General features: G+C 40.1%; 1 protein-coding gene and 1 non-coding gene across 2 annotated transcripts; one reads left to right on the top strand and one right to left on the bottom strand.

Moving 5' to 3' along the window:
• Positions 1-938: 938 nt before the first annotated feature.
• On the top strand, positions 939-3,557 carry LOC140180615 (uncharacterized). The gene is made up of 6 exons (XM_072221867.1): positions 939-1,153; positions 1,376-1,773; positions 1,963-2,552; positions 2,785-2,853; positions 2,939-3,068; positions 3,370-3,557. The coding sequence occupies exons 1-6, from the start codon at positions 939-941 to the stop codon at positions 3,555-3,557; spliced, it is 1,590 nt and encodes a 529-aa protein (XP_072077968.1).
• Positions 3,558-20,897: 17,340 nt separating this feature from the next.
• LOC112768827 (small nucleolar RNA R71) lies at positions 20,898-21,005 on the bottom strand. Its single transcript, XR_003186212.1, has one exon. It is a non-coding gene; the product is annotated as a small nucleolar RNA R71 (small nucleolar RNA).
• Positions 21,006-21,236: the final 231 nt, after the last annotated feature.

Below are 21,236 nucleotides of genomic sequence, written 5' to 3'. Positions count from 1 at the left end.
TTATAAATAGTTGTTTATAATAAATGAGTATTGATATTATTTTATTCTTTAAGCTATTTTTTTTATGACTACATAAATGTTCTTTGTTAGATGAAGGTGTTATGCATGAATATCTTCGATGATGTATTCACAAGCTTTGTTGATATTAATGACCATGTATTGTTTGCATTAAGTGAGACGAAAGGTTTGTGTTTGGTCTTAGTAAATAATGCCAATACTTTTTCTTTCTTCTCTGTGTTAATTGGTAAACTTTTTTTGCTTCAACATATAATAGAACATTGATGTTCATTATTTTATAAATAGGATACTTGGACCATGGTGATTGTAATTACACTTACACATGGTGTGGTGCGGGCTTTTGGTATGCTGAACATGTTATCAGAGAATCTAAAGTTAGTCAACCAGTATTTTCAATGTGTTGCCTTAAAGGGAAAGTGCAATTACTATTGTTGAAGGAGCCACCTGAATTGTTGGTTTTGCTTCTGAGTGGAAATGATCCAAGGAGTAAACATTTTTTTAAGAATATTTAGGCATATAATAATTTGTTTTGCTTTACTTCTATTGGTGGAAGGGTTGACACGTCTCTTAGTAATGGATCAGGTCCGTCGCAATTTATTCTCTGTGGCCAGAATTACCATAGAATTGGTAGTTTACTTTCCGTGCCTGGGCAGCAACCGAAATTTGCTCAGTTGTATATTTTTGACACTGAGAATGAGCTGGCAAATAGAGAGGGAGTTTTTGGTATGGTTTGCGTATGGTTGATGAAATCCGAATTGTTGTATTTTCATATTTGTTTTCCATTTGTTTTTATATGTTTGTACTTGACAATTATTTTTATATGTAGCTTTAGCAGTCGTACGGGTTCTTTGGATTCAATATTAATTGAAGATTTATTAAAGATGCTTAATGAGAATAATATAGTTGCAAAATCTACTTGAATGGCCAAAGAGTTCTATCAGCAATGTCCTACTGAGGTTTTTTCCATTCGTTTGTTTAGACATCGAGCAGCAGACCCTCGAGTGTATAATGAGCCAACAGTTTCTGAAATTGCTGGTCTTATTGTTGGGGATTTTGATGGATTGGATACTGCACATGATATTATTGTTCAGTGGAGGAATGAAGACTTAAAACGCATTCATGAGACACATACATTGTACTGGCCGTTGTAATATCCTTTGCTATTCCCGTATGGTGAAGATGGATACCAGGAAGATATACCATACCGTTGGGTTAGAAGTAGAGAAATATACCAAAAAGACAAAGAGTTTCTCTACGGAAATTTGTTTTTTTTTCGAATCCAAGAACGAGAAAATGAGTTTGGGATGATACTCAAGTCTAGAAGGTTATTTCAAAAATTTATTGTTGATTCGTTTAGTATGGTTGAATCACAGCGTCTTATGTATATTAGATTTGACCAGAAGAATATAAGATCTCATATCTTGCAAGGGGTTGAAGAAGCCATGGAACGAGGAGATGTTGATGCGTGTTCCATTGGAACCAGGATTGTGTTACCGTCTTCTTTTACTGGGGGCAGAAGATACATGTTTAATAATTGTCAAGATGCTATGTTTATTTGCAAACAATATGGTTATCCTGATTTATTTATTACTATAACTTGCAACCCGAGTTGGCTGGAGTTTCAAAGATACACTGAACAGTCTCATATTGCTATATCTGATCGACTTGATCTTGCATGCAGGTTGTTTGAGTTGAAAATTCAATCTTTGATGACTGATTTGAAGGATGCAGTCTTCTTTGGACCTGTGAATGCGGGTAAGTTTTATGTGGTTATTTCTGCTTATTTAATAATGAGTTATATATGCAAAATTAAATTTTTCTTTTGTTTAGGGATGTATACAATTGAATTTCAAAAAAGGGGTTTGCCACATGCACATATTTTGGTTTGGCTTCAAAATGTGGGTAGGTTACAAACAACTTAAATCATGGATGAGGTTATATCAGCTGAGTTATCGGATCCAGTTAGATTTCCAAAGTTGTATAGTGTTGTTACCAAATATATGATTCATGGTCCTTGTGGTAAATTAAGACCTTCTTCTCCTTGCATGAGAAATGGTGGCTGTTCTAAATTCTATCTCAAGAAATTTGTTGACGCGACAGGTTTTGATAAAGATGGTTATCCAATATATAGAAGGCGAAATATGGGGATTACTTATAAAATAAAAGGTGTGGATGTGGATAATCAATTTGTTGTTCCTTATAATCCTGTGATCCTTATGAAATATCGAGCTCATATCAATTTGGAGTTTTGTAACAAGTCAAATGTCATTAAGTATTTGTTTAAATATATAAACAAGGGGCTAGACCACGTCACTGCGTCAATTAGAAATGTAAAAACTCAGGAACACGGTGGTCAAGATGTTGATGAGATTAAGCAATTCTATGATTGTCGCTATCTAGCGCCTTGTGAATCTGCTTGGAGACTATTTGCATTTGATATTCATCATAAGTGGCCATCTGTTCAGCGGTTGATATTCCATTTGCCTGGAAAGCAGAATCTATTATTCACTGATCATGATAAGATTCTTGAAATTGTTTGAGAAGAACAAGTATAAGGATACAATGTTTACTGCGTGGATGCGAGCTAATCTTAAGTTCCCGCATGGTAATCAATTATTATATTCTAAATTTCCAAACCATTCTATTTACTTGCGTGATTCTCAAGAATGGGTTCCAAGGCAGAGAGGGTTCTCAATTGGAAGGCTAACTTTTATCCATGTTGGTTCGGGTGAGATATTTTATCTGTGTTTGCTACTGAATGTTCAGAGGGGTTGTAAAAGTTTTGAAAGCACCCACACTGTTGATGGTGTTGTATATGATTCTTTTCAAGGCTGCGTGCAATGCTCTTGGTTTATTGAGTGATGATCAGGAGTTCATTGATGCTATTAAAGAAACTGCATAATTGTCATTTGGTTTTCAGTTGCGTCAGTTGTTTTTTACACTGTTAGCATCTAATTCAATGAACAAACCTGAGTTGGTTTGGAGAGACACTTGGAGATTGTTAGCTGATGACATTTTATATTATAGAAGACGGGAGTTGCAATTGCAAGGTATTTTTTCAAAGTACTATTCTATTTATTATTATTGAGTAAGTTTATTTGTAGATGGTTATATCATGATAAGTTTACCTTTTATTTGTAATTCATGTGCCTTTTTTTTTCTTCACTTACAGCGTAGAGCTCGTGATGACAGAAGAGGAACTTGAAGTTCTTTGTTTGATTAAAGTTAAAAAATTATTGCAAATGAATCACAGAAGCTTGAAAGATTTTTCCCAAATGCCTTTTCCTAATCAGGATTTGGTTTCCCATTTTTCAAATTCTATGATTATGAATGAGATGAATTATGATGTAGATCAACTTCGGGAGGAACATGATGTAAATTTGGACAAATTGACAGATGAGCAAAAACTGATCTATGAAAGAATAATTGATACAGTTGCAAATAATTCTTTTTTGTGTATGGATTTGGTGGAACTGGAAAAACATTTCTGTGGAGATTGTTGTCTTCCCGTCTTCGATCAGAACAGAGAATTGTTTTAAATGTTGCTTCTAGTGGTATTGCATCTTTATTGCTCCCTAATGGGAGGACTGCGCACTCATTGTTTTACATCCCCATTGAGCTGAATGAGGAATCTGTTTGTAGTATTAAGAAGGATAGTCAACAAGCAGAACTCATCTGTTGTGCTTCTCTAATAATATGGGATGAGGCGCTGACAAACCCCAACTTGAGGGTTTATCTTGTGCTAATTTCAGGGGTTTTATCAATGATTCCACACACTTTCTATATGAAAATACAAGATTTTGCATTCCTTTCCTAGTTTCGCCTCATGAATGAAAACATGCTTATTTTGCACTAAAATAGATACATTTCCAATCTTCTCTTGATGCCATTCGATGCCGTGACTTGTGTGTTAAGTGGTTTCAGGATATAGAGTAGGAATGGACCGAAAAAGAGAAGGAAGACGGGTACAAAGGAAGGAAGCATGAGGATTAAGCTTTGGAGATTTCCACATGGGCGCGTGCGCGCACCTTGCGCGCCCGCGCGGATAGGGCAACGTGGAGCCGAAGCCAAGAGCCGGCTTGAGAAGCGGCTAAGCCAGGATCTTCATGGGCGCACACGCGTACATCACGCCTCCGCGCACATTACAAGACGTCTCAACGGCGCGTGCGCGTGCCTTGCGCGTGCGCGCCGATTTGCGAATATGATTTTTTAAGAAGTCACGTGACTTAGGCGTGGAGGCAGTTAAGGATTCCACTCTTGGAGAAACACCTTGGCGGGAAAAGCTTAAGAAGACCAAAGGAACAAGGGTTAAGGACACTTTTAGTTCATTTCTTCTAGATCTAGATATTTTCCTTTTTTTGGAGAGGAGAGAGAGTTAGTTACACTTTTTTGGGAGGAGAAGAGGGAGATTCCAAGCTTCACTAGGGTTCATCCTCTTCTAATTTCTGAATTTTCAATGACTTTTTGGTGAGATCCATTACAATTCTCACTCTACTTTGTTCATGTCATAGATTTCCTTCTCCAATTTCAAGTAGTAGATACAATTGATCAATTCTCATAGATCTAGAATTCAACTTTGTAATTTTGGATTTCATCTCTATTTTGGATTTTCATTGCTACTCTTTGAGACTTGTTGTTAGCTCTTTGTGTTGCAATACTTTCAATTTGACTTTTCTTCTCATTTTACTATGACTTTCCTTCTTGCTCACTACATGTTTGATAAAATGACAGCACTAGCTATGGAGTAGAATTTTCACACTTGGCATAGGGTTTGGTCCTTGGAAGAAGTTGAATAGTTGTATCAATAGTTGATTTAGAATTAGGGATTGCTAGTTGGCTTGGAGTGCACTAAAGCTAGATTCCCATAAGGTGAAGCTAGGACTTGTGACTCAAGTTGATTACTTTCATTTGACCTTCCTCTATGCCTAGGGGATAACTAAATGGAGCAAGGCCTAATTGTTGTCAACATTGAATGGACTATAAGGATAGGATTTCAATTGCCAACCCTAAGCCAAGTCTTTTGATAATTGATTGTTTGTTTCTCATTGCTTTGCTAAAACCTTCAAAGAATTCCAACAAAGCTTACTAAATCAATAAGATGCACACTTTGGCAATTCCAAGGGAGAACGACTCGGGAGACTAGTACTCTCGGATATAGATTGTAGATTTGTTTGATGAAGGATTTTGCGTCGGTTTAGACTATACTACGATTGATCATTTGATAATTTCTATACCGGCAAAAATCTATTTGTCAAAATGGCGCCGTTGCCGGGGAATTTGCTTAGTGTGCCATGTTATTGTTTTGGATTAAGTATGTATATATGTACATAGTTGCACTTCATTGTAAATTGCTCAATTGACTAACTCCTCATCGTTACAATGAATTCCATTTCCCCTTCATTGCATGACGCGTTCACAACCGAATCCGAGCTTAGCCCCTTTTGATCCGGAAATAGAACGAACTTTGTTTCATATTAGACAAGCTCGAAGGCGGCTAAGATTTGGAAAGGGTGAAGAGGTTTTCACCACCTCAACCACCTTACTACAAGTGAACATTGAACCGTCACTCAAAGAAGGCATTAATCATACTCCCACCAATCTCACTAACAACTCTTCTTTTGTTTTAGGTACTAATACCATGGATGCTCCAAGGAGAGTCACTATCAAGGAAGCGGGTGCACCGGATTATGTCCTTCAACCCCTTCATGTGACTCACCCCAATTTGAATGCGAACTTTGAATTGAAGACCGCTTTGATCAATCTCCTACCCAAGTTTCACGGACTTCCCGCACAAGACCCTATTCGACATCTCAAGGACTTCCACCGCATATGCTCGACCACTAGACGGGAAGGTTCCGATGAAGTTGCTATATGGTTGTTTGCTTTCCCTTTCTCTCTTGAGGACAAGGCCAAAGAATGGTTCTACACTCTCTCTAGTGAAGTTACCTCCGATTGGGACCTACTTAGAAGGGGATTCTTGGATAAATTCTTGCCCCCGGAAAAGATGGATAGGCTAAGGAAAGAAATGTCTTGTATTGTGCAAGGTGAGACGGAACCACTATATGAGTATTGGGAACGGTTTCGCAAACTACTAGATGCGTGCCCTAATCACATGCTCGACACTCAAGTATTGCTTGGATACATATGTCAAGGGATGCGAGAGCAAGATAGAACCCTCTTGGACACTTCTAGCAATGGTTCTTTGTCCAAATATAAAACCGCGGAGGAGGCATGGCAACTTATTATTGACTTAGCCGAATCCAATCAACATATGAGGCGAAGAGTCAACCGTCCAAGGACCGTGAACGAGGTATCAACTAGTAGTGAAGCCACCGCTCTAACTCAATCCTTGAATGAGATGACATCCGTCTTGAGGCAACTCCAATTGAATCAACAACAACCACAACAACCTCAATCATATCAACAACACCCTCCATCATCTCAACAACACAACCAACAACAATTGGTCCCTCAAAGAGTATGTGGCATTTGCTCTTGCTACTCTCACTACACGGATGAGTGCCCAAACCTTCAAGAAGACAACACTTTGGCGGCCACCCATAATTTCTATGACCGCCCCAATCAAGGGTACTACCAAGGAGGTAATCCTAACCAAGGGCACCCTTATCAAGGAGGAGGCTACAACCAAGGAAGTGGACACAATAATCAAAATTGGAAAGACAATCATCAACAAGGGAATAGGGATAACAACAACAATGGAGGAGGTCAAAGATGGAACAACAACTCGCAAAATTTCTCACAAAACCGACCATACAACTTACAAAATCAACCATACAATCAACAAAACCCACAAAGAAACTACCAAGCATATCAACCACCACATCAAAGACCACCACCCAATCAATCACAAGCTCCTCAACTCACATATGCAACCACCCCCTCCAACCAAGACGAAACACTCCGGACCATTATCCAAGGCCAAAAGGAATTACAAAACACACTTGCTTCCGGCCTTACCGGCCTCACCTCTACATTACAAGCTCTTCTTGCACGTATGGACACACCATCGACCCCCACTCCTCAACCCCCAATCCAAAGTGCCATTCCCTCTCAACCTCAACCAAATCCAAAAGGGGGCATCAATGCCATCACCCTTAGATCTGGTACACAACTAAAAGAGAAGGAAGCAAAGGACCCAAGTCCTATCACAACCACCCAAGGGGAAGAGAGAATAGATATAGAAGAGGTAGTGGAAGAGGAGACACCACAAGCCACAGTTGAAGATGAAACCCAACCAACAAGGGAGACAACCAAGGCCAAAAGAACCTTGGAAGAAGAAATTGCTCAACCACTTCCATTTCCAACACTTGCAAAGAAAGCAAAAAAGCGCATAGAACTCGACCCCAAAATGGTAGAAATGTTCAAGAAAGTTGAGGTAACCATCCCCCTCTTTGATGCCATCCATCAAGTTCCTAGATATGCTAAATTCCTCAAAGATTTATGCATAAACAAGGATAGAATTCTTGAATTGGAAACCATCCCATTGGGGAGTTCTATTTCCGCTTTGATGGGAACATTACTGGAGAAGTGTGATGACCCGGGCCCTTGTATGGTCACTTGCACCGTCAATGGAGTTCAATTTAGAGATTGTATGTGTGACCTCGGAGCATGTGTTAGCATCTTGCCGCTCTCCGTTTATCGGGTATTGAACTTGCCCCCACTAAAAAGGTCGACGGCAAGATTTGTCCTAGCGGATAAAAGCATAATAACCGTAGCGCGTGTTGCGGAAGATGTATTGGTGAATATAAAGGGGTTGGTGTTTCCGATTGACTTCTATGTCCTTGAAATGCCGTCAAGCGAAACCGAGAGAGCATCCTCTATCCTACTTGGAAGGCCCTTCTTGAGAACCTCTAGATTTAAGCTTGATGCTTATTCGGGGAACTACTCATTTGAAATTGATGGAAGAATTGTAAGCTTTAGCCTAGAGGAAGCAATGAAGCATCCACCGGAGAACCATTCTCTATTTCGGTGTGACCCAATCGATAACATAGTAGCCGAAGTGCATCTTGCAAGATTAGATGAGAAGTACATGGTCAAAGAGGCAAATGAAGAGTCAAGCGAACTAAATACCACACATCATACAAGCCATCCGGAGACTCAAACTTCAAGGAATGACAAGAAGATGGAATTGAAGCCACTACCACCTCACTTAAGGTATTCATACCTTGATGAAGCCCAAAAGCTACCCGTGATAATTGCACAAGAGTTAACTCCTCAACAAGAAGAAAAATTGCTGAATGTATTGAGGAAAAACAAAAGGGCAATTGGGTGGAGTTTGGCGGATCTAGTGGGAATAAGCCCCCAAGTATGCGAGCACCGCATATTTCTTGAAGAAGGAGCAAGACCGGTCCGACAACCTCAAAGGAGACTCAACCCAACTATTCTTGAGGTGGTAAAGAAAGAAGTCACTAAGCTACTTGAGGCGGACATCATCTATCCTATCTCGGATAGTGAATGGGTAAGCCCGGTCCAAGTAGTGCCCAAGAAGTCCGGAGTGACAACAATCAAAAACGAAAGTGGTAAACTTATAGCAACAAGAGTGCAGAATTCTTGGAGAGTATGCATAGACTACCGAAGATTGAATGCGGCCACAAGAAAAGACCACTTTCCACTACCATTTATCGATCAAATGCTTGATCGGTTAGCCGGTAAATCATACTATTGTTTTCTTGATGGCTACTCTGGATACTTCCAAATTCATATTGCTCTAGAAGACCAAGAAAAAACCACATTTACTTGCCCCTTTGAAACGTATGCTTACAAGCGTATGCCATTTGGCCTATGCAATGCACCGGCAACGTTTCAAAGATGCATGATGAGCTTATTTGCGGACTTTCTAGAGCAATCGATGGAAGTTTTCATGGATGATTTTAGTGTGTATGGTGAGTCATTTGAGCATTGCTTAGGTAACCTTGAAAAAGTCTTAGAAAGATGCACCAAAACAAACCTTGTCTTAAATTTTGAGAAATGTCATTTCATGGTCAAACAAGGCATTGTTTTGGGACACATAGTATCAAAGGAAGGCATCTCCGTAGATCCGGCAAAGATAAATGTCATATCTAGTTTACCTTACCCCTCCTCCGAGAGGGAAGTCCGTTCTTTTCTTGGACATGCAGGATTCTACCGGAGATTCATCAAGGACTTTAGCAAGGTGGCCCTACCTCTTTCTCGATTACTACAAAAAGACACCGAATTTGAGATGAGCAAGGAATGTATGGAAGCATATGACAAACTCAAGGTAGCATTGACACAAGCCCCTATTGTACGAGGACCCAATTGGACTCAACCCTTTGAAATCATGTGTGATGCTTCGAATTATGCGATAGGAGCCGCGTTAGCACAACGCGAAGGTAAGATTCCCTATGTCATAGCTTATGTTTCCAAAACATTAGACGGAGCCCAATCCAACTACACCACTACCGAAAAGGAACTTCTAGCTATTGTTTTTGCCTTGGACAAGTTCCGAGCCTATCTTCTTGGTTCCAAGGTAGTAGTGTACTCGGATCACGCGGCACTAAAGTACTTGTTGGCAAAAAAGGGATCCAAACCGAGATTAATTCGTTGGGTACTCTTATTACAAGAATTTGATTTGGAAATCAAAGATAGGAGCGGTGCCCAAAACCTAGTGGCGGACCATTTAAGTCGCCTCGAACACACAAAAGGCGACACCACTCCTATCAATAATTCCTTTCCTTTAGATGCTTTGCATGCAATCTCGGAAGTGGTTCCTTGGTATGCCCCAATAGCAAACTATTTGGTTTCACGCACTTTCCCTCCCAATCTCAACAAACACCAAAAGGATAAGCTGAAAAGCGAATCCAAATACTATATTTGGGATGATCCCTATTTGTGGAGGTGTGGAGCGGACCAAATAGTGCGACGGTGCATACCTCAAACCGAATTCCAAGCAATCTTGGACGCTTGCCATGCTTCCGAAGGAGGTGGTCACTATGGGCCCCAAAGAACGGCAAGAAAAATCCTTGATTGCGGATTTTGGTGGCCAACTCTTCTCAAAGATGCTTCTCTCTATTGCAAATCTTGTCCCCAATGTATTAGGTTTGGAGATATTTCCAAGAAGGACGAAATTCCCCAACAAAATATGCTTTTTTGCGAAATCTTTGACGTATGGGGAATCGACTTCATGGGACCATTTCCAAACTCCAATGGTTTTCTCTACATCTTGTTAGCCGTCGATTATGTGTCAAAATGGGTTGAGGCAATCCCCACCCGAACGGATGACGCTAATGTTGTGTATTCTTTTGTGAGGAACAACATCATTTGTCGCTTTGGCGCCCCAAGAGCAATCATAAGTGACCAAGGATCCCACTTTTGCAACAAAAGAATAGACGGCCTCATGAGAAAATATGGCATCATCCACAAAGTCGCCACGGCTTACCACCCTCAGACAAACGGCCAAGCCGAAGTCTCTAACCGGAAAATCAAGCATGTGTTAGAAAGGATTGTAAAGCCGAATAGGAAAGATTGGAGCATCAAACTCCCCGATGCACTGTGGGCCTATCGAACGGCTTACAAGACACCCATTGGCATGAGCCCCTTCCGGCTTGTATATGGCAAAGCATGTCACCTACCGGTAGAGATTGAACATAAAGCTTATTGGGCCGTAAAGGAGTGTAATATGAGCTTGGGTGGGGCCGGAGTAGAGAGAAAGCTTCAATTGGCTGAATTAGAATGTATGAGATTGGAAGCTTACGACAACTCCAGACTTTATAAGAAAAAGTTGAAAGGCATCCATGACAAGAACATTAGGAGAAAAGAATTCCAACCCGGTGACCTATTCCTTCTCTACAATTCAAGGTTGAGATTACTACCCGGAAAGCTTAGATCAAGGTGGGATGGGCCCTACCAAGTGGAGAAAGTAGAACCTTATGGAGTCTATCACTTGCGCCACCCATCAAGCCCGGACATCTTCAAGGTAAACGGGCACCGTCTCAAATTGTATCATGGTGAGCAAAGAAAGAACGCCAAGGAATTTGAAGTGTTCCTCTTGAGGGATGCAACTCTTGAATAAACACTATAAGCTGCTGAAAGTCCAACTTAAGGACATTAAACAAAAGTGCTAGGTGGGAGACACCCCACCATGGTAAGATCTTCCTTTGAGACTTGTACATAGACACTTGACTTCATGTTTATTAGCTAGATTTTAATGACAACTCCCCTCCATTTGTTGACTTCATTAGCTATAGTGCTTAAGTGGCTGTATGGAAAGGGGGGTTTGAAATGTTGAAAATGGTGTAACCACTTGCAAATTTAGAAAAACCCACCCCTCTGCGCGTGCGTGCACATGGCGCGTCCGCGCACATGAGCAAACTCCGCCAATCGACGCGCAAGCGCATGGCGTGCGTCCGCGCCGATCGCTTTGCTGCCCCCCTAGTACATTCTACAGAGAGTTAAGCCTCTCTCAAGCCTACACTAAGCCACCAGCCCAACACCCTTGCCGCGTGCGCGCACCTGGCGCGCACGCGTCCATCCAAAGCAAGCACGGAATGCGCGCGCGCGCCACAGCCGCGCACGCGCCCTTTCACTCTGTACTCCTCTCTGGGCCATTTCACAGAGAGTTGAGCCCCCTCCAGGCCCCTCTCATGCCTGGGGCACAACCACGAGGACGCGCGCGCGCACTGTGCGCGCGCGCGCCAAAACGCGCTGCAGCCATCTCTGGTACTTCTTCCAGAGAGTTAGGCCACCCCTATGCCTCTCCTGTGCCCCCAGCCCAAGCGCATGGGCGCGCACGCGACCTGCACGCGCGCGTGCCCCTAGCCCACCTCGCTCCCTGCGCGAGCGCGCACCGCGCGCGCACGCGCCGGTGATCGACGCCTTAAAAAATAAAAGGGACACACTCACCCCTTCATTCTCATTCCACCTCTCTTCTTTTTCCATATCTTTCTACATCTCACAAGGTATTATACTAGGCCCCCTCTTAGTCCATTAATCTGTCATTTAATTGCACCATCTTTTAGGTAGCTTCCTTCTTCTTTTTCTTCTCTCCTCCCTCTTTCTCTAGTTCCTCCCTTGGGATGTCTTTGCTCCCTCTTCTCTCTCAATCCAATTCTTCATGAGCATTTGGGTCTCAAACTAACTTACATTCATAGATGAATGGTGTTACTTACTTTTCTTGCACTCAATATGCATTACATTCAGTAATAATGGATTGTGGAAAGTTACATTGCTCTCATTTTCACATAATCACATACTACTTGAGGGATGCACACCAAGTGTTCGATGAAAGGCACACTTGAATTTTAGCCTTATTGTGATTACCTTGCCTCTCAACCAAGCACTTTTGAGTGCATCCCCACTTTCCACAAACCATTCATCCCCATTTTCTTAGCTTGCCTTCTACTTATGGCCCCTAAGGGTATGTGCCTCTCATGCCTCTTCCTTGCATGCTTAAACTACCCTTGCACCACATGAAAATTATTTGCCTTGCTCTTCACACATTATCCTAGTTACATGTTGCAGCTGTCATGTAACAAAGATACCCATATTCTATGGCATAACTTTCATTACATAGAGCTCATGTACCTCCATTTCTTTGGGTTTGATATTTTCCTTTCTTGCTTCTACAGGATGGTCATCAAAAGGGACAACGGGAAAGGCCCCAAGAAGCCGGCCTCCAATAGAGCGCGCCAAGAACTAACGGCCAAGCCCCTCCTGAAGAAGACTAAGGGCCCCGTTGACGTTCTAGAGAAGGACAACCCTTCCAAGGATTCAAACAAGTTTCCCAACCGTTACTGCGAACTTGTTTACTCCAGAATGATTGAAAGGAATTACCATCCGGAACCCCTCCTAGTCTTACCGGCTCACCTCAGTCCGATTGTGATGCCACATATTGACCGGAGGCATTGGAGATTCCTCTTGAGGCAACCAACGGAGGCCAATCTCTCATGGGTGGTGGAATTCTACTCCAACTTCCACTCACCTCATCTCACATCAATATTTGTGCGCCGAAAATAAGTGTCGGTCACCGTGGAAACCATCCGTGAAGTCCTTGGAATTGCACCGTCAACGGATGCATATGACGCCTACCAAGAAGTCTTGGCTACATGCGTTGACCGCGCATTCGATTGGAGCGCAATCCTCCGCGTCATTGCTTTACCCGACGCATATTGGATTCGGGGGACCATAAAGCGAAGACCCAAGGGTTTAGATGTCCGCCACCTCACTCAAGAAGCCACGGCATGGGCCCAAATTCTAGCTCACTACGTGCTCCCAAGCACACATGGGTCATCCATCACCGCCGAGCTTGCCTTATTGATATGGTGCATCTTGACCGAGAAACCGGTCGACGTTCCGCATGCCATCCGCCAATCCATGGGGCGCATTCATGCCAAGGGAAATCTTCCATTCCCCGCTTTAGTGACGGCATTAGTTGCGAAAGCCGGCGTCAACCGGGAGACTAAAGATAGGTGAACCTCAATACCGGTAGATGGTGATATCATTCCGACCAAGAGATGCCTCAAGCCTCCGGAAGTCACCAAGGACATTGAACTGCCCACACCAACTGGCCACGCTACCACTTCATCTACATCACAAAAATCGGCCGCCCAACGCCTTGAAGACCTTCACAACAAATTCGACCGTTATGAGAGGCGCAACCAACGCCGCTATGCTCATGTGAAGAAGCTTTTAAGCATAATCACCCCACCTATGGAGGAACCCGATATCTCCACCTCCACCGCAACTTCAAGCGGTGATAGCAATGGCACTGGAGATGTGGCACGCTCGGAGCTCAATCAACCACTGCACCTAACCTCTAGCACGGAGGACCGTGCTAAGTTTTAAGTGTGGGGAGGTCGGCCGACCGATCTCCGTAGGTAACATCTAAATAAATCTGAATAAATTAGGATAGGTTGCATGATTAGGTTTTAGTTAGCACCATTCGCATGATAAGTCTGCTTGGTTGGAACAATGAAATTCTCTCTTAGGAAAACCAACACTTTGGGGCAACCATGGCATTGCAAAATTTTAAATACTTTGATGCAAAAGTTGCATGAAGAATTATATTTTGGAACATGGTTTTGAGCTAAGAACACAAGCTTGTGAGATTTGAGCCTAATGGTGTGGTTACATCTTATAACCACTTATCTTTCCTTCTTGTGCGCATTATTCTCCTTCCATGACTGTAATCTTTGATTTGTTTGACTCTTTATGTCCATTATTTGGTGTATTCATGCATTTATATGATTGAGGCCATCATTTCATTAGCTCACTCACCCAAACGGCCTCACCTTCTATCTTCCTTTGTTAGCCAAACTTGAACCTACGATTAACCCACTTTGTTCTTAATTTAGCACATTACAAGCCTTAAAGCGGAAAACAATAAAAGTCCTTATTTGGATCTTTGATCAGCTTAGGCTAGTGTGTGTGAGTATCATTCAAGTGTGGGAACCTTGGGGCATTGGGTGGATAAAAGGGTATTTTGTATTATTATTGAAATATTGGGAATTGGGTACACACTCGTGAATTGATCAAATGTAAAACCTTATGCATTGACGCTCTTGTATATAAAAAAAATGAGAAAAACAAAAGAACAAAAGAAAAAGAAGAACAATATGGAAAAGAAAAGAAAAATAGAAAAAGAAAAAAAAAATATAATAAAAGGGGACAAAATGTCCCAAAGTGAAGCTCAAGAGGAATCAATGCATAAGTATTGTGAAACGAAAAGAAAATGCATGAGTATGTGGAAAAGTGAGGAATGGGTAGTTAGGATAGTACTTAATTGTATAGGTCATTATATAGGGTAGGTGGGAAAGTTTAAGTTAATCAAAGATTCAAATCCTAAGCCCACTAGCCATATATGACCCTACCTTGACCCTAACCCCATTACAACCTAGGAAAAGACCTCATGATAATTGTATGCATGCACTGAATAATTGTTGATTGTTAGATGAAAAACAAATCTTGGAAAGCATGATTAGGGGAGAATTGAGAGAATAAACCCCAAACACCAAGTAATTAGAGTGCAAACACTTCCGATGAGGGTTCGATGCTCAATCCTTTGATTCCCGGCTCTCGCGAGCATTCCTCATGCAAGGCTGCACATATTGCATTTGATGCTTAGAAAGTGGCAAGTCCTATGCTTTGACCACCATCATGTCCCATGTGCTCGCATATGTCCTAAGAAGGCTAATTTGTTCCCAACCAAGTGGATAGTAGCACTAGTCATAGTTGCATGCATATAAGTAGGTTGCACTTCATGAGTCTTATACTTTTGCGATCCCTCGGTCTTTTGTGTTTCTTTGCATTTCTCTAAGCATGAGGACATGCTAGGATCTAAGTGTGGGGAGGTTGACAAACCCCAACTTGAGGGTTTATCTTGTGCTGATTTCAGGGGTTTTATCAATGATTCCACACACTTTCTATATGAAAATACAAGATTTTGCATTCCTTTCCTAGTTTCGCCTCATGAATGAAAACATGCTTATTTCGCACTAAAATAGATACATTTCCAATCTTCTCTTGATGCCATTCGATTCCGTGACTTGTGTGTTAAGTGGTTTCAGGATATAGAGTAGGAATGGACCGAAAGAGAGAAGGAAGACGGGTACAAAGGAAGGAAGCATGAGGATTAAGCTTTGGAGATTTCCACATGGGCGCGTGCGCGCACCTTGCGCGCCCGCGCGGATAGGGCAACGTGGAGCCGAAGCCAAGAGCCGGCTTGAGAAGCGGCTAAGCCAGGATCTTCATGGGCGCGCACGCGTACATCACGCCTCCGCGCACATTACAAGACGTCTCAACGGCGCGTGCGCGCCGATTTGCGAATATGATTTTTTAAGAAGTCACGTGACTTAGGCGTGGAGGCAGTTAAGGATTCCACTCTTGGAGAAACACCTTGGCGGGAAAAGCTTAAGAAGACCAAAGGAACAAGGGTTAAGGACACTTTTAGTTCATTTCTTCTAGATCTAGATATTTTCCTTTTTTTGGAGAGGAGAGAGAGTTAGTTACACTTTTTTAGGAGGAGAAGAGGGAGATTCCAAGCTTCACTAGGGTTCATCCTCTTCTAATTTCTGAATTTTCAATGACTTTTTGGTGAGATCCATTACAATTCTCACTCTACTTTGTTCATATCATAGATTTCCTTCTCCAATTTCAAGTAGTAGATACAATTGATCAATTCTCATAGATCTAGAATTCAACTTTGTAATTTTGGATTTCATCTCTATTTTGGATTTTCATTGCTACTCTTTGAGACTTTTTGTTAGCTCTTTGTGTTGCAATACTTTCAATTTGACTTTTCTTCTCATTTTACTATGACTTTCCTTCTTGCTCACTACATGTTTGATAAAATGACAGCACTAGCTATGTTGTAGAATTTTCACACTTGGCATAGGGTTTGGTCCTTGGAAGAAGTTGAATAGTTGTATCAATAGTTGATTTAGAATTAGGGATTGCTAGTTGGCTTGGAGTGCACTAAAGCTAGATTCCCATAAGGTGAAGCTAGGACTTGTGACTCAAGTTGATTACTTTCATTTGACCTTCCTCTATGCCTAGGGGATAACTAAATGGAGCAAGGCCTAATTGTTGTCAACATTGAATGGACTATAAGGATAGGATTTCAATTGCCAACCCTAAGCCAAGTCTTTTGATAATTGATTGTTTGTTTCTTATTGCTTTGCTAAAACCTTCAAAGAATTCCAACAAAGCTTACTAAATCAATAAGATGCACACTTTGGCAATTCCAAGGGAGAACGACTCGGGAGACTAGTACTCTCGAATATAGATTGTAGATTTGTTTGATGAAGGATTTTGCGTCGGTTTAGACTATACTACGATTGATCATTTGATAATTTCTATACCGGCAAAAATCTATTTGTCAGGCACCTGATGAGCGGATAATTTATACACTTTTTGGCATTGTTTTTACATAGTTTTCAGAATAATTTAGTTAGTTTTTAGTATATTTTTATTCGTTTTTAATTAAAATTCACATTTCTAGACTTTACTATGAGTTTGTGTGTTTTTCTGTGATTTTAGGTATTTTCTGGCAGAAATTGAGGGACTTGAGCAAAAATCAGATTCAGAGGTTGAAGAAGGACTGCAGATGTTGCTGGATTCTGACCTTCCTGTACTCAAAGTGGATTTTCTGGAGCTACAGAACTTCAAATGGCACGCTCTCAATTGCGTTGGAAAGTAGACATCTAGGAATTTCCAGAAATATATAATAGTCCATACTTTGCCCGAGTTTAGATGATGCAAACTGGTGTTCAACGCCAGTTCCATGCTACATTCTGGAGTTAAATGCCAGAAATAGGTTGCAAAGTGGAGTTAAACGCCAGAAATAGGTTACAAATTGGCGTTCAACTCCAAGAGAAGCCTCTACACGTGTAAAGCTCAATGCTCAGCCCAAGCACACACCAAGTGGGCCCCGGAAGTGGATTTCTGCATCAATTACTCATTCTGTAAACCCTAGTAACTAGTTTAGCATAAATAGGACTTTTTACTATTGTATTTACATCTCTGGAAAATCTTTAGTTTCATCTTTAGATCACGTTTGGGGGCTGGCCTCTCGGCCATGCCTGGACCTTCATCACTTATGTATTTTCAACGGTAGAGTTTCTACACACCATAGATTAAGGTGTGGAGCTCTGCTGTTCTTCATGGATTAATGCAAAGTACTACTGTTTTTCTATTCAATACAAACTTATTCTACTTCTAAGATATTCATTCGCACTTCAATGTGAATGTGATGATCGTGACAATCATCATCATTCCTAACTTATGAATGCGTGCCTGACAACCACTTCCGTTCTACCTTAGATTGAATGGGTATCTCTTGGATATCTAATACAGGGGACCGAGTCCGAGATATTAGAATCTTCGTGGTATAAGTTAGAACATGTGGATGGCCATTCCTGAGATCCAGAAAGTCTAAACCTTGTCTATGGTATTCTGAGTAGGATCTGGGAAGGGATGGCTGTGACGAGCTTCAAACTCGCGAGTGCTGGGCGTAGTGACAGACGCAAAAGGATCAATGGATCCTATTCCAGTGTGATCGAGAACCGACAGATGAATAGCCGTGCTGTAAAAGAGCATCTTGGACCATTTTCACTAAGAGGATGGGATGTAGCCATTGACAACGGTGATGCCCTACATAAAGCTTGCCATGGAAAGGAGTAGGAATGATTGGATGAAGACAGCAGGAAAGCAGAGGGTCAGGAGGAACGAAAGCATCTCTATACGCTTATCTGAAATTCTCACCAATGAATTACATAAGTATCTCTATCCTAGTTTATATTTTATTTATGTTTTTATTATCAATTCACCATAACCATTTGAATCCGCCTGACTGAGATTTACAAGGTGACCATAGCTTGCTTCAGGCCGACAATCTCCGTCGGATCGACCCTTACTCACGTAAGATTTATTACTTGGACGACCCAGTGCACTTGCTGGTTAGTTGTGCGAAGTTGTGATAAAGAGTTGAGATTACAATTGTGCGTACCAAGTTGTTGGCGCCATTGATGATCACAATTTCGTGCACCAAGTTTTTGGCGCCGTTGCCAGGGATTGTTCGAGTTTGGATAACTAACGGTTCATCTTTTTGCTCAGATTAGGTAACTTTATTTTAATTTTAACCTTTTTGTTTTTATTATTCTTATTTTTGAGAAAATAAAAAAAATATTTTTATTCAAAAATTTTTAAGAATGAATTCTAGTGTTTCATGGAGCACGTTGAAGCCTGGCTTGCTGTAAAGCCATGTCTAATTTATTTGGACCGAGGCTTTCATTTATCAGCATATGAAGTTGGATGAAGTATCAGCTGTTGTATGTCTGATTTGTATCTGCTGAAGCTTGGCTGGCCATTGGCCATGTCTAGTGTTTTGGATCGGAACTTTCACTGAAAGCTTGGCTGGCTAGTAAGCCATGTCTAATTCCTGGACTGGAACTTTAGACTAACATTGCAAGATTCCTAGAATTCCTATTAAAAATTTTGAAATTCTTATTTTCTTTTTCAAAATAATTTTCGAAAAATACCAAAAATAAATAAATAAATAAATAAAATATTTATAAAATCATAAAAACCAAAAATATTTTATGTTTCTTGTTTGAGTCTAGTGTCAGTTTTTAAGTTTGGTGTCAATTGCATCTTTTTAATTTTTCTTAAAAAATTTTTTTCGAAAAACTCATGCATGGTGTTCTTCATGATCTTCAAGTTGTTCTTGGTAAGTCTTATTGTTTGATCTTTAAAATTTCTTGTTTTGTGTCTTTTCTTGTTTTTCATATGCATTTTTGAATTATTAGTGTCTAAAGTTTGAAAATTTCTAAGTTTGTTGTCTTGCATGTTTTTCTTTTCTTAAAATTTTCAAAAATAAGTCTTGATGTTCATCTTGATCTTCAAAGTGTTCTTGGTATTCATCTTGACATTCAAGGTGTTCTTGCATGCATTAGTTGTTTTGATTCATAATTCTTATGTTTTGTTTCAATTTAGTGTTTTTCTCTCTCATCATTAAAAATTCAAAAATAAAAAATATATCTTTCCTTGTTTTACTCATAAATTTCAATTTCAAAATTCTATCTTTTTCAAAAATCAAATCTTTTTCAATTTTTCTTTCTTATTTTCGAAAATTTCAAATTAATTTTCAAAATCTTTTTCTTATTTTTATTCCATATTTTCGAATTCAATGCTAACAATTAATGTGATTGATTCAAAAATATTAAGTTTGTTACTTGCCTAATAAGAAAGGTTCAATCTTTAAATTTTAAAATCAAATCTTTTTGTTTCTTGTTTGTCAAGTAATCAACTTTAATTTTCAAAATCAAATCTTTTTAAAATTCTTTTTCAAATCTTTTTCAAATTAAATTTCAATCACATCTTTTTCAAAATTTAATTTCAAAATATTTTCTAACTTTTTTATCTTTTCAAATTTGATTTTCAAATCTTTTTCAATTAACCACTTTACTTTTTATTTGATTCTTATCTTTTTCAAAACTACCTAACTAATTCTCTCTAATTTTCGAAAATCACTTTCCTCTTTTTCAAAATTCCTTTTAAATTAACTAATTATTTTAATTTTTAATTTTAATTTTATTTCTTTTCTAATTTTCGAATTTTATTTTAATTTCAAATTTAAAAACAAAAATACTTTTATTTTATTCTATCTAATTTTCGAAAATTCTTCTCCCTCACCTCCTTCTATTTATTTATTTATTTACTAACACTCCTCTTCATCTAAGAATTCGAACCTACTCCTCACCCTTGTGTTTGGATTCTCCATCTTCTATTCCTATATTCTTCTATTCACATAAAGAAATCTCTATACTGTGACATAGAGGATTCCATATTTTCTTTGTTATTTCCTTCTTTGTCATATGAGCAGGAACAAGGATAAGAACATTCTTGTTGAAACTGATCCTGAACCTGAAAGGACTCTGAAGAGGAAGCTAAGGAAAGCTAAAGCACAACTCTCTGGAGAAAATCTGACTGAAAATTTCGAAAAAGAAGGAGACATGGCCGAAAATAACAACAATGCAAGGAAGATGCTTGGTGATTTTACTGCACCAAATTCCAATTTACATGGAAGAAGCATCTCCATCCCTACCATTGGAGCAAACAATTTTGAGCTTAAACCTCAACTAGTTTCTCTGATGCAACAAAACTGCAAGTTTCATGGACTTCAATCTGAAGATCCTTTTCAGTTCTTAACTGAATTCTTGCAGATATATGACACTATTAAGACCAATGGGGTTGATCCCGAGGTCTACAGGCTTATGCTCTTCCCGTTTGCTGTAAGAGACAGAGCTAGAATATGGTTGGATTCTCAACCTAAAGATAGCCTGAACTCTTGGGATAAGCTGGTCACGGCTTTCTTAGCCAAGTTCTTTCCTCCTCAAAAGCTTAGTAAGCTTAGAGTGGATGTTCAAACCTTCAAACAGAAAGAAGGTGAATCCCTCTATGAAGCTTGGGAGAGATACAAGGAACTTACCAAAAAGTGTCCTTCTGACATGCTTTCAGAATGGACCATCCTGGATATATTCTATGATGGTCTGTCTGAATTATCTAAAATGTCATTGGACTATTCTGCAGGTGGATCCATTCACCTAAAGAAAATGCCTGTAGAAGCTCAAGAACTTATTGACATGGTTGCAAATAACCAGTTCATGTATACTTCTGAAAGGAATTCTGTGAATAATGGGACGCCTATGAAGAAGGGAGTTCTTGAAATTGATACTCTGAATGCC

The sequence above is a fragment of the Arachis hypogaea genome, chromosome 17 (assembly GCF_003086295.3).
Source record: "Arachis hypogaea cultivar Tifrunner chromosome 17, arahy.Tifrunner.gnm2.J5K5, whole genome shotgun sequence".
NCBI lineage: Eukaryota > Viridiplantae > Streptophyta > Magnoliopsida > Fabales > Fabaceae > Arachis > Arachis hypogaea.
This window is presented reverse-complemented; position numbering and strand designations above follow the sequence as displayed.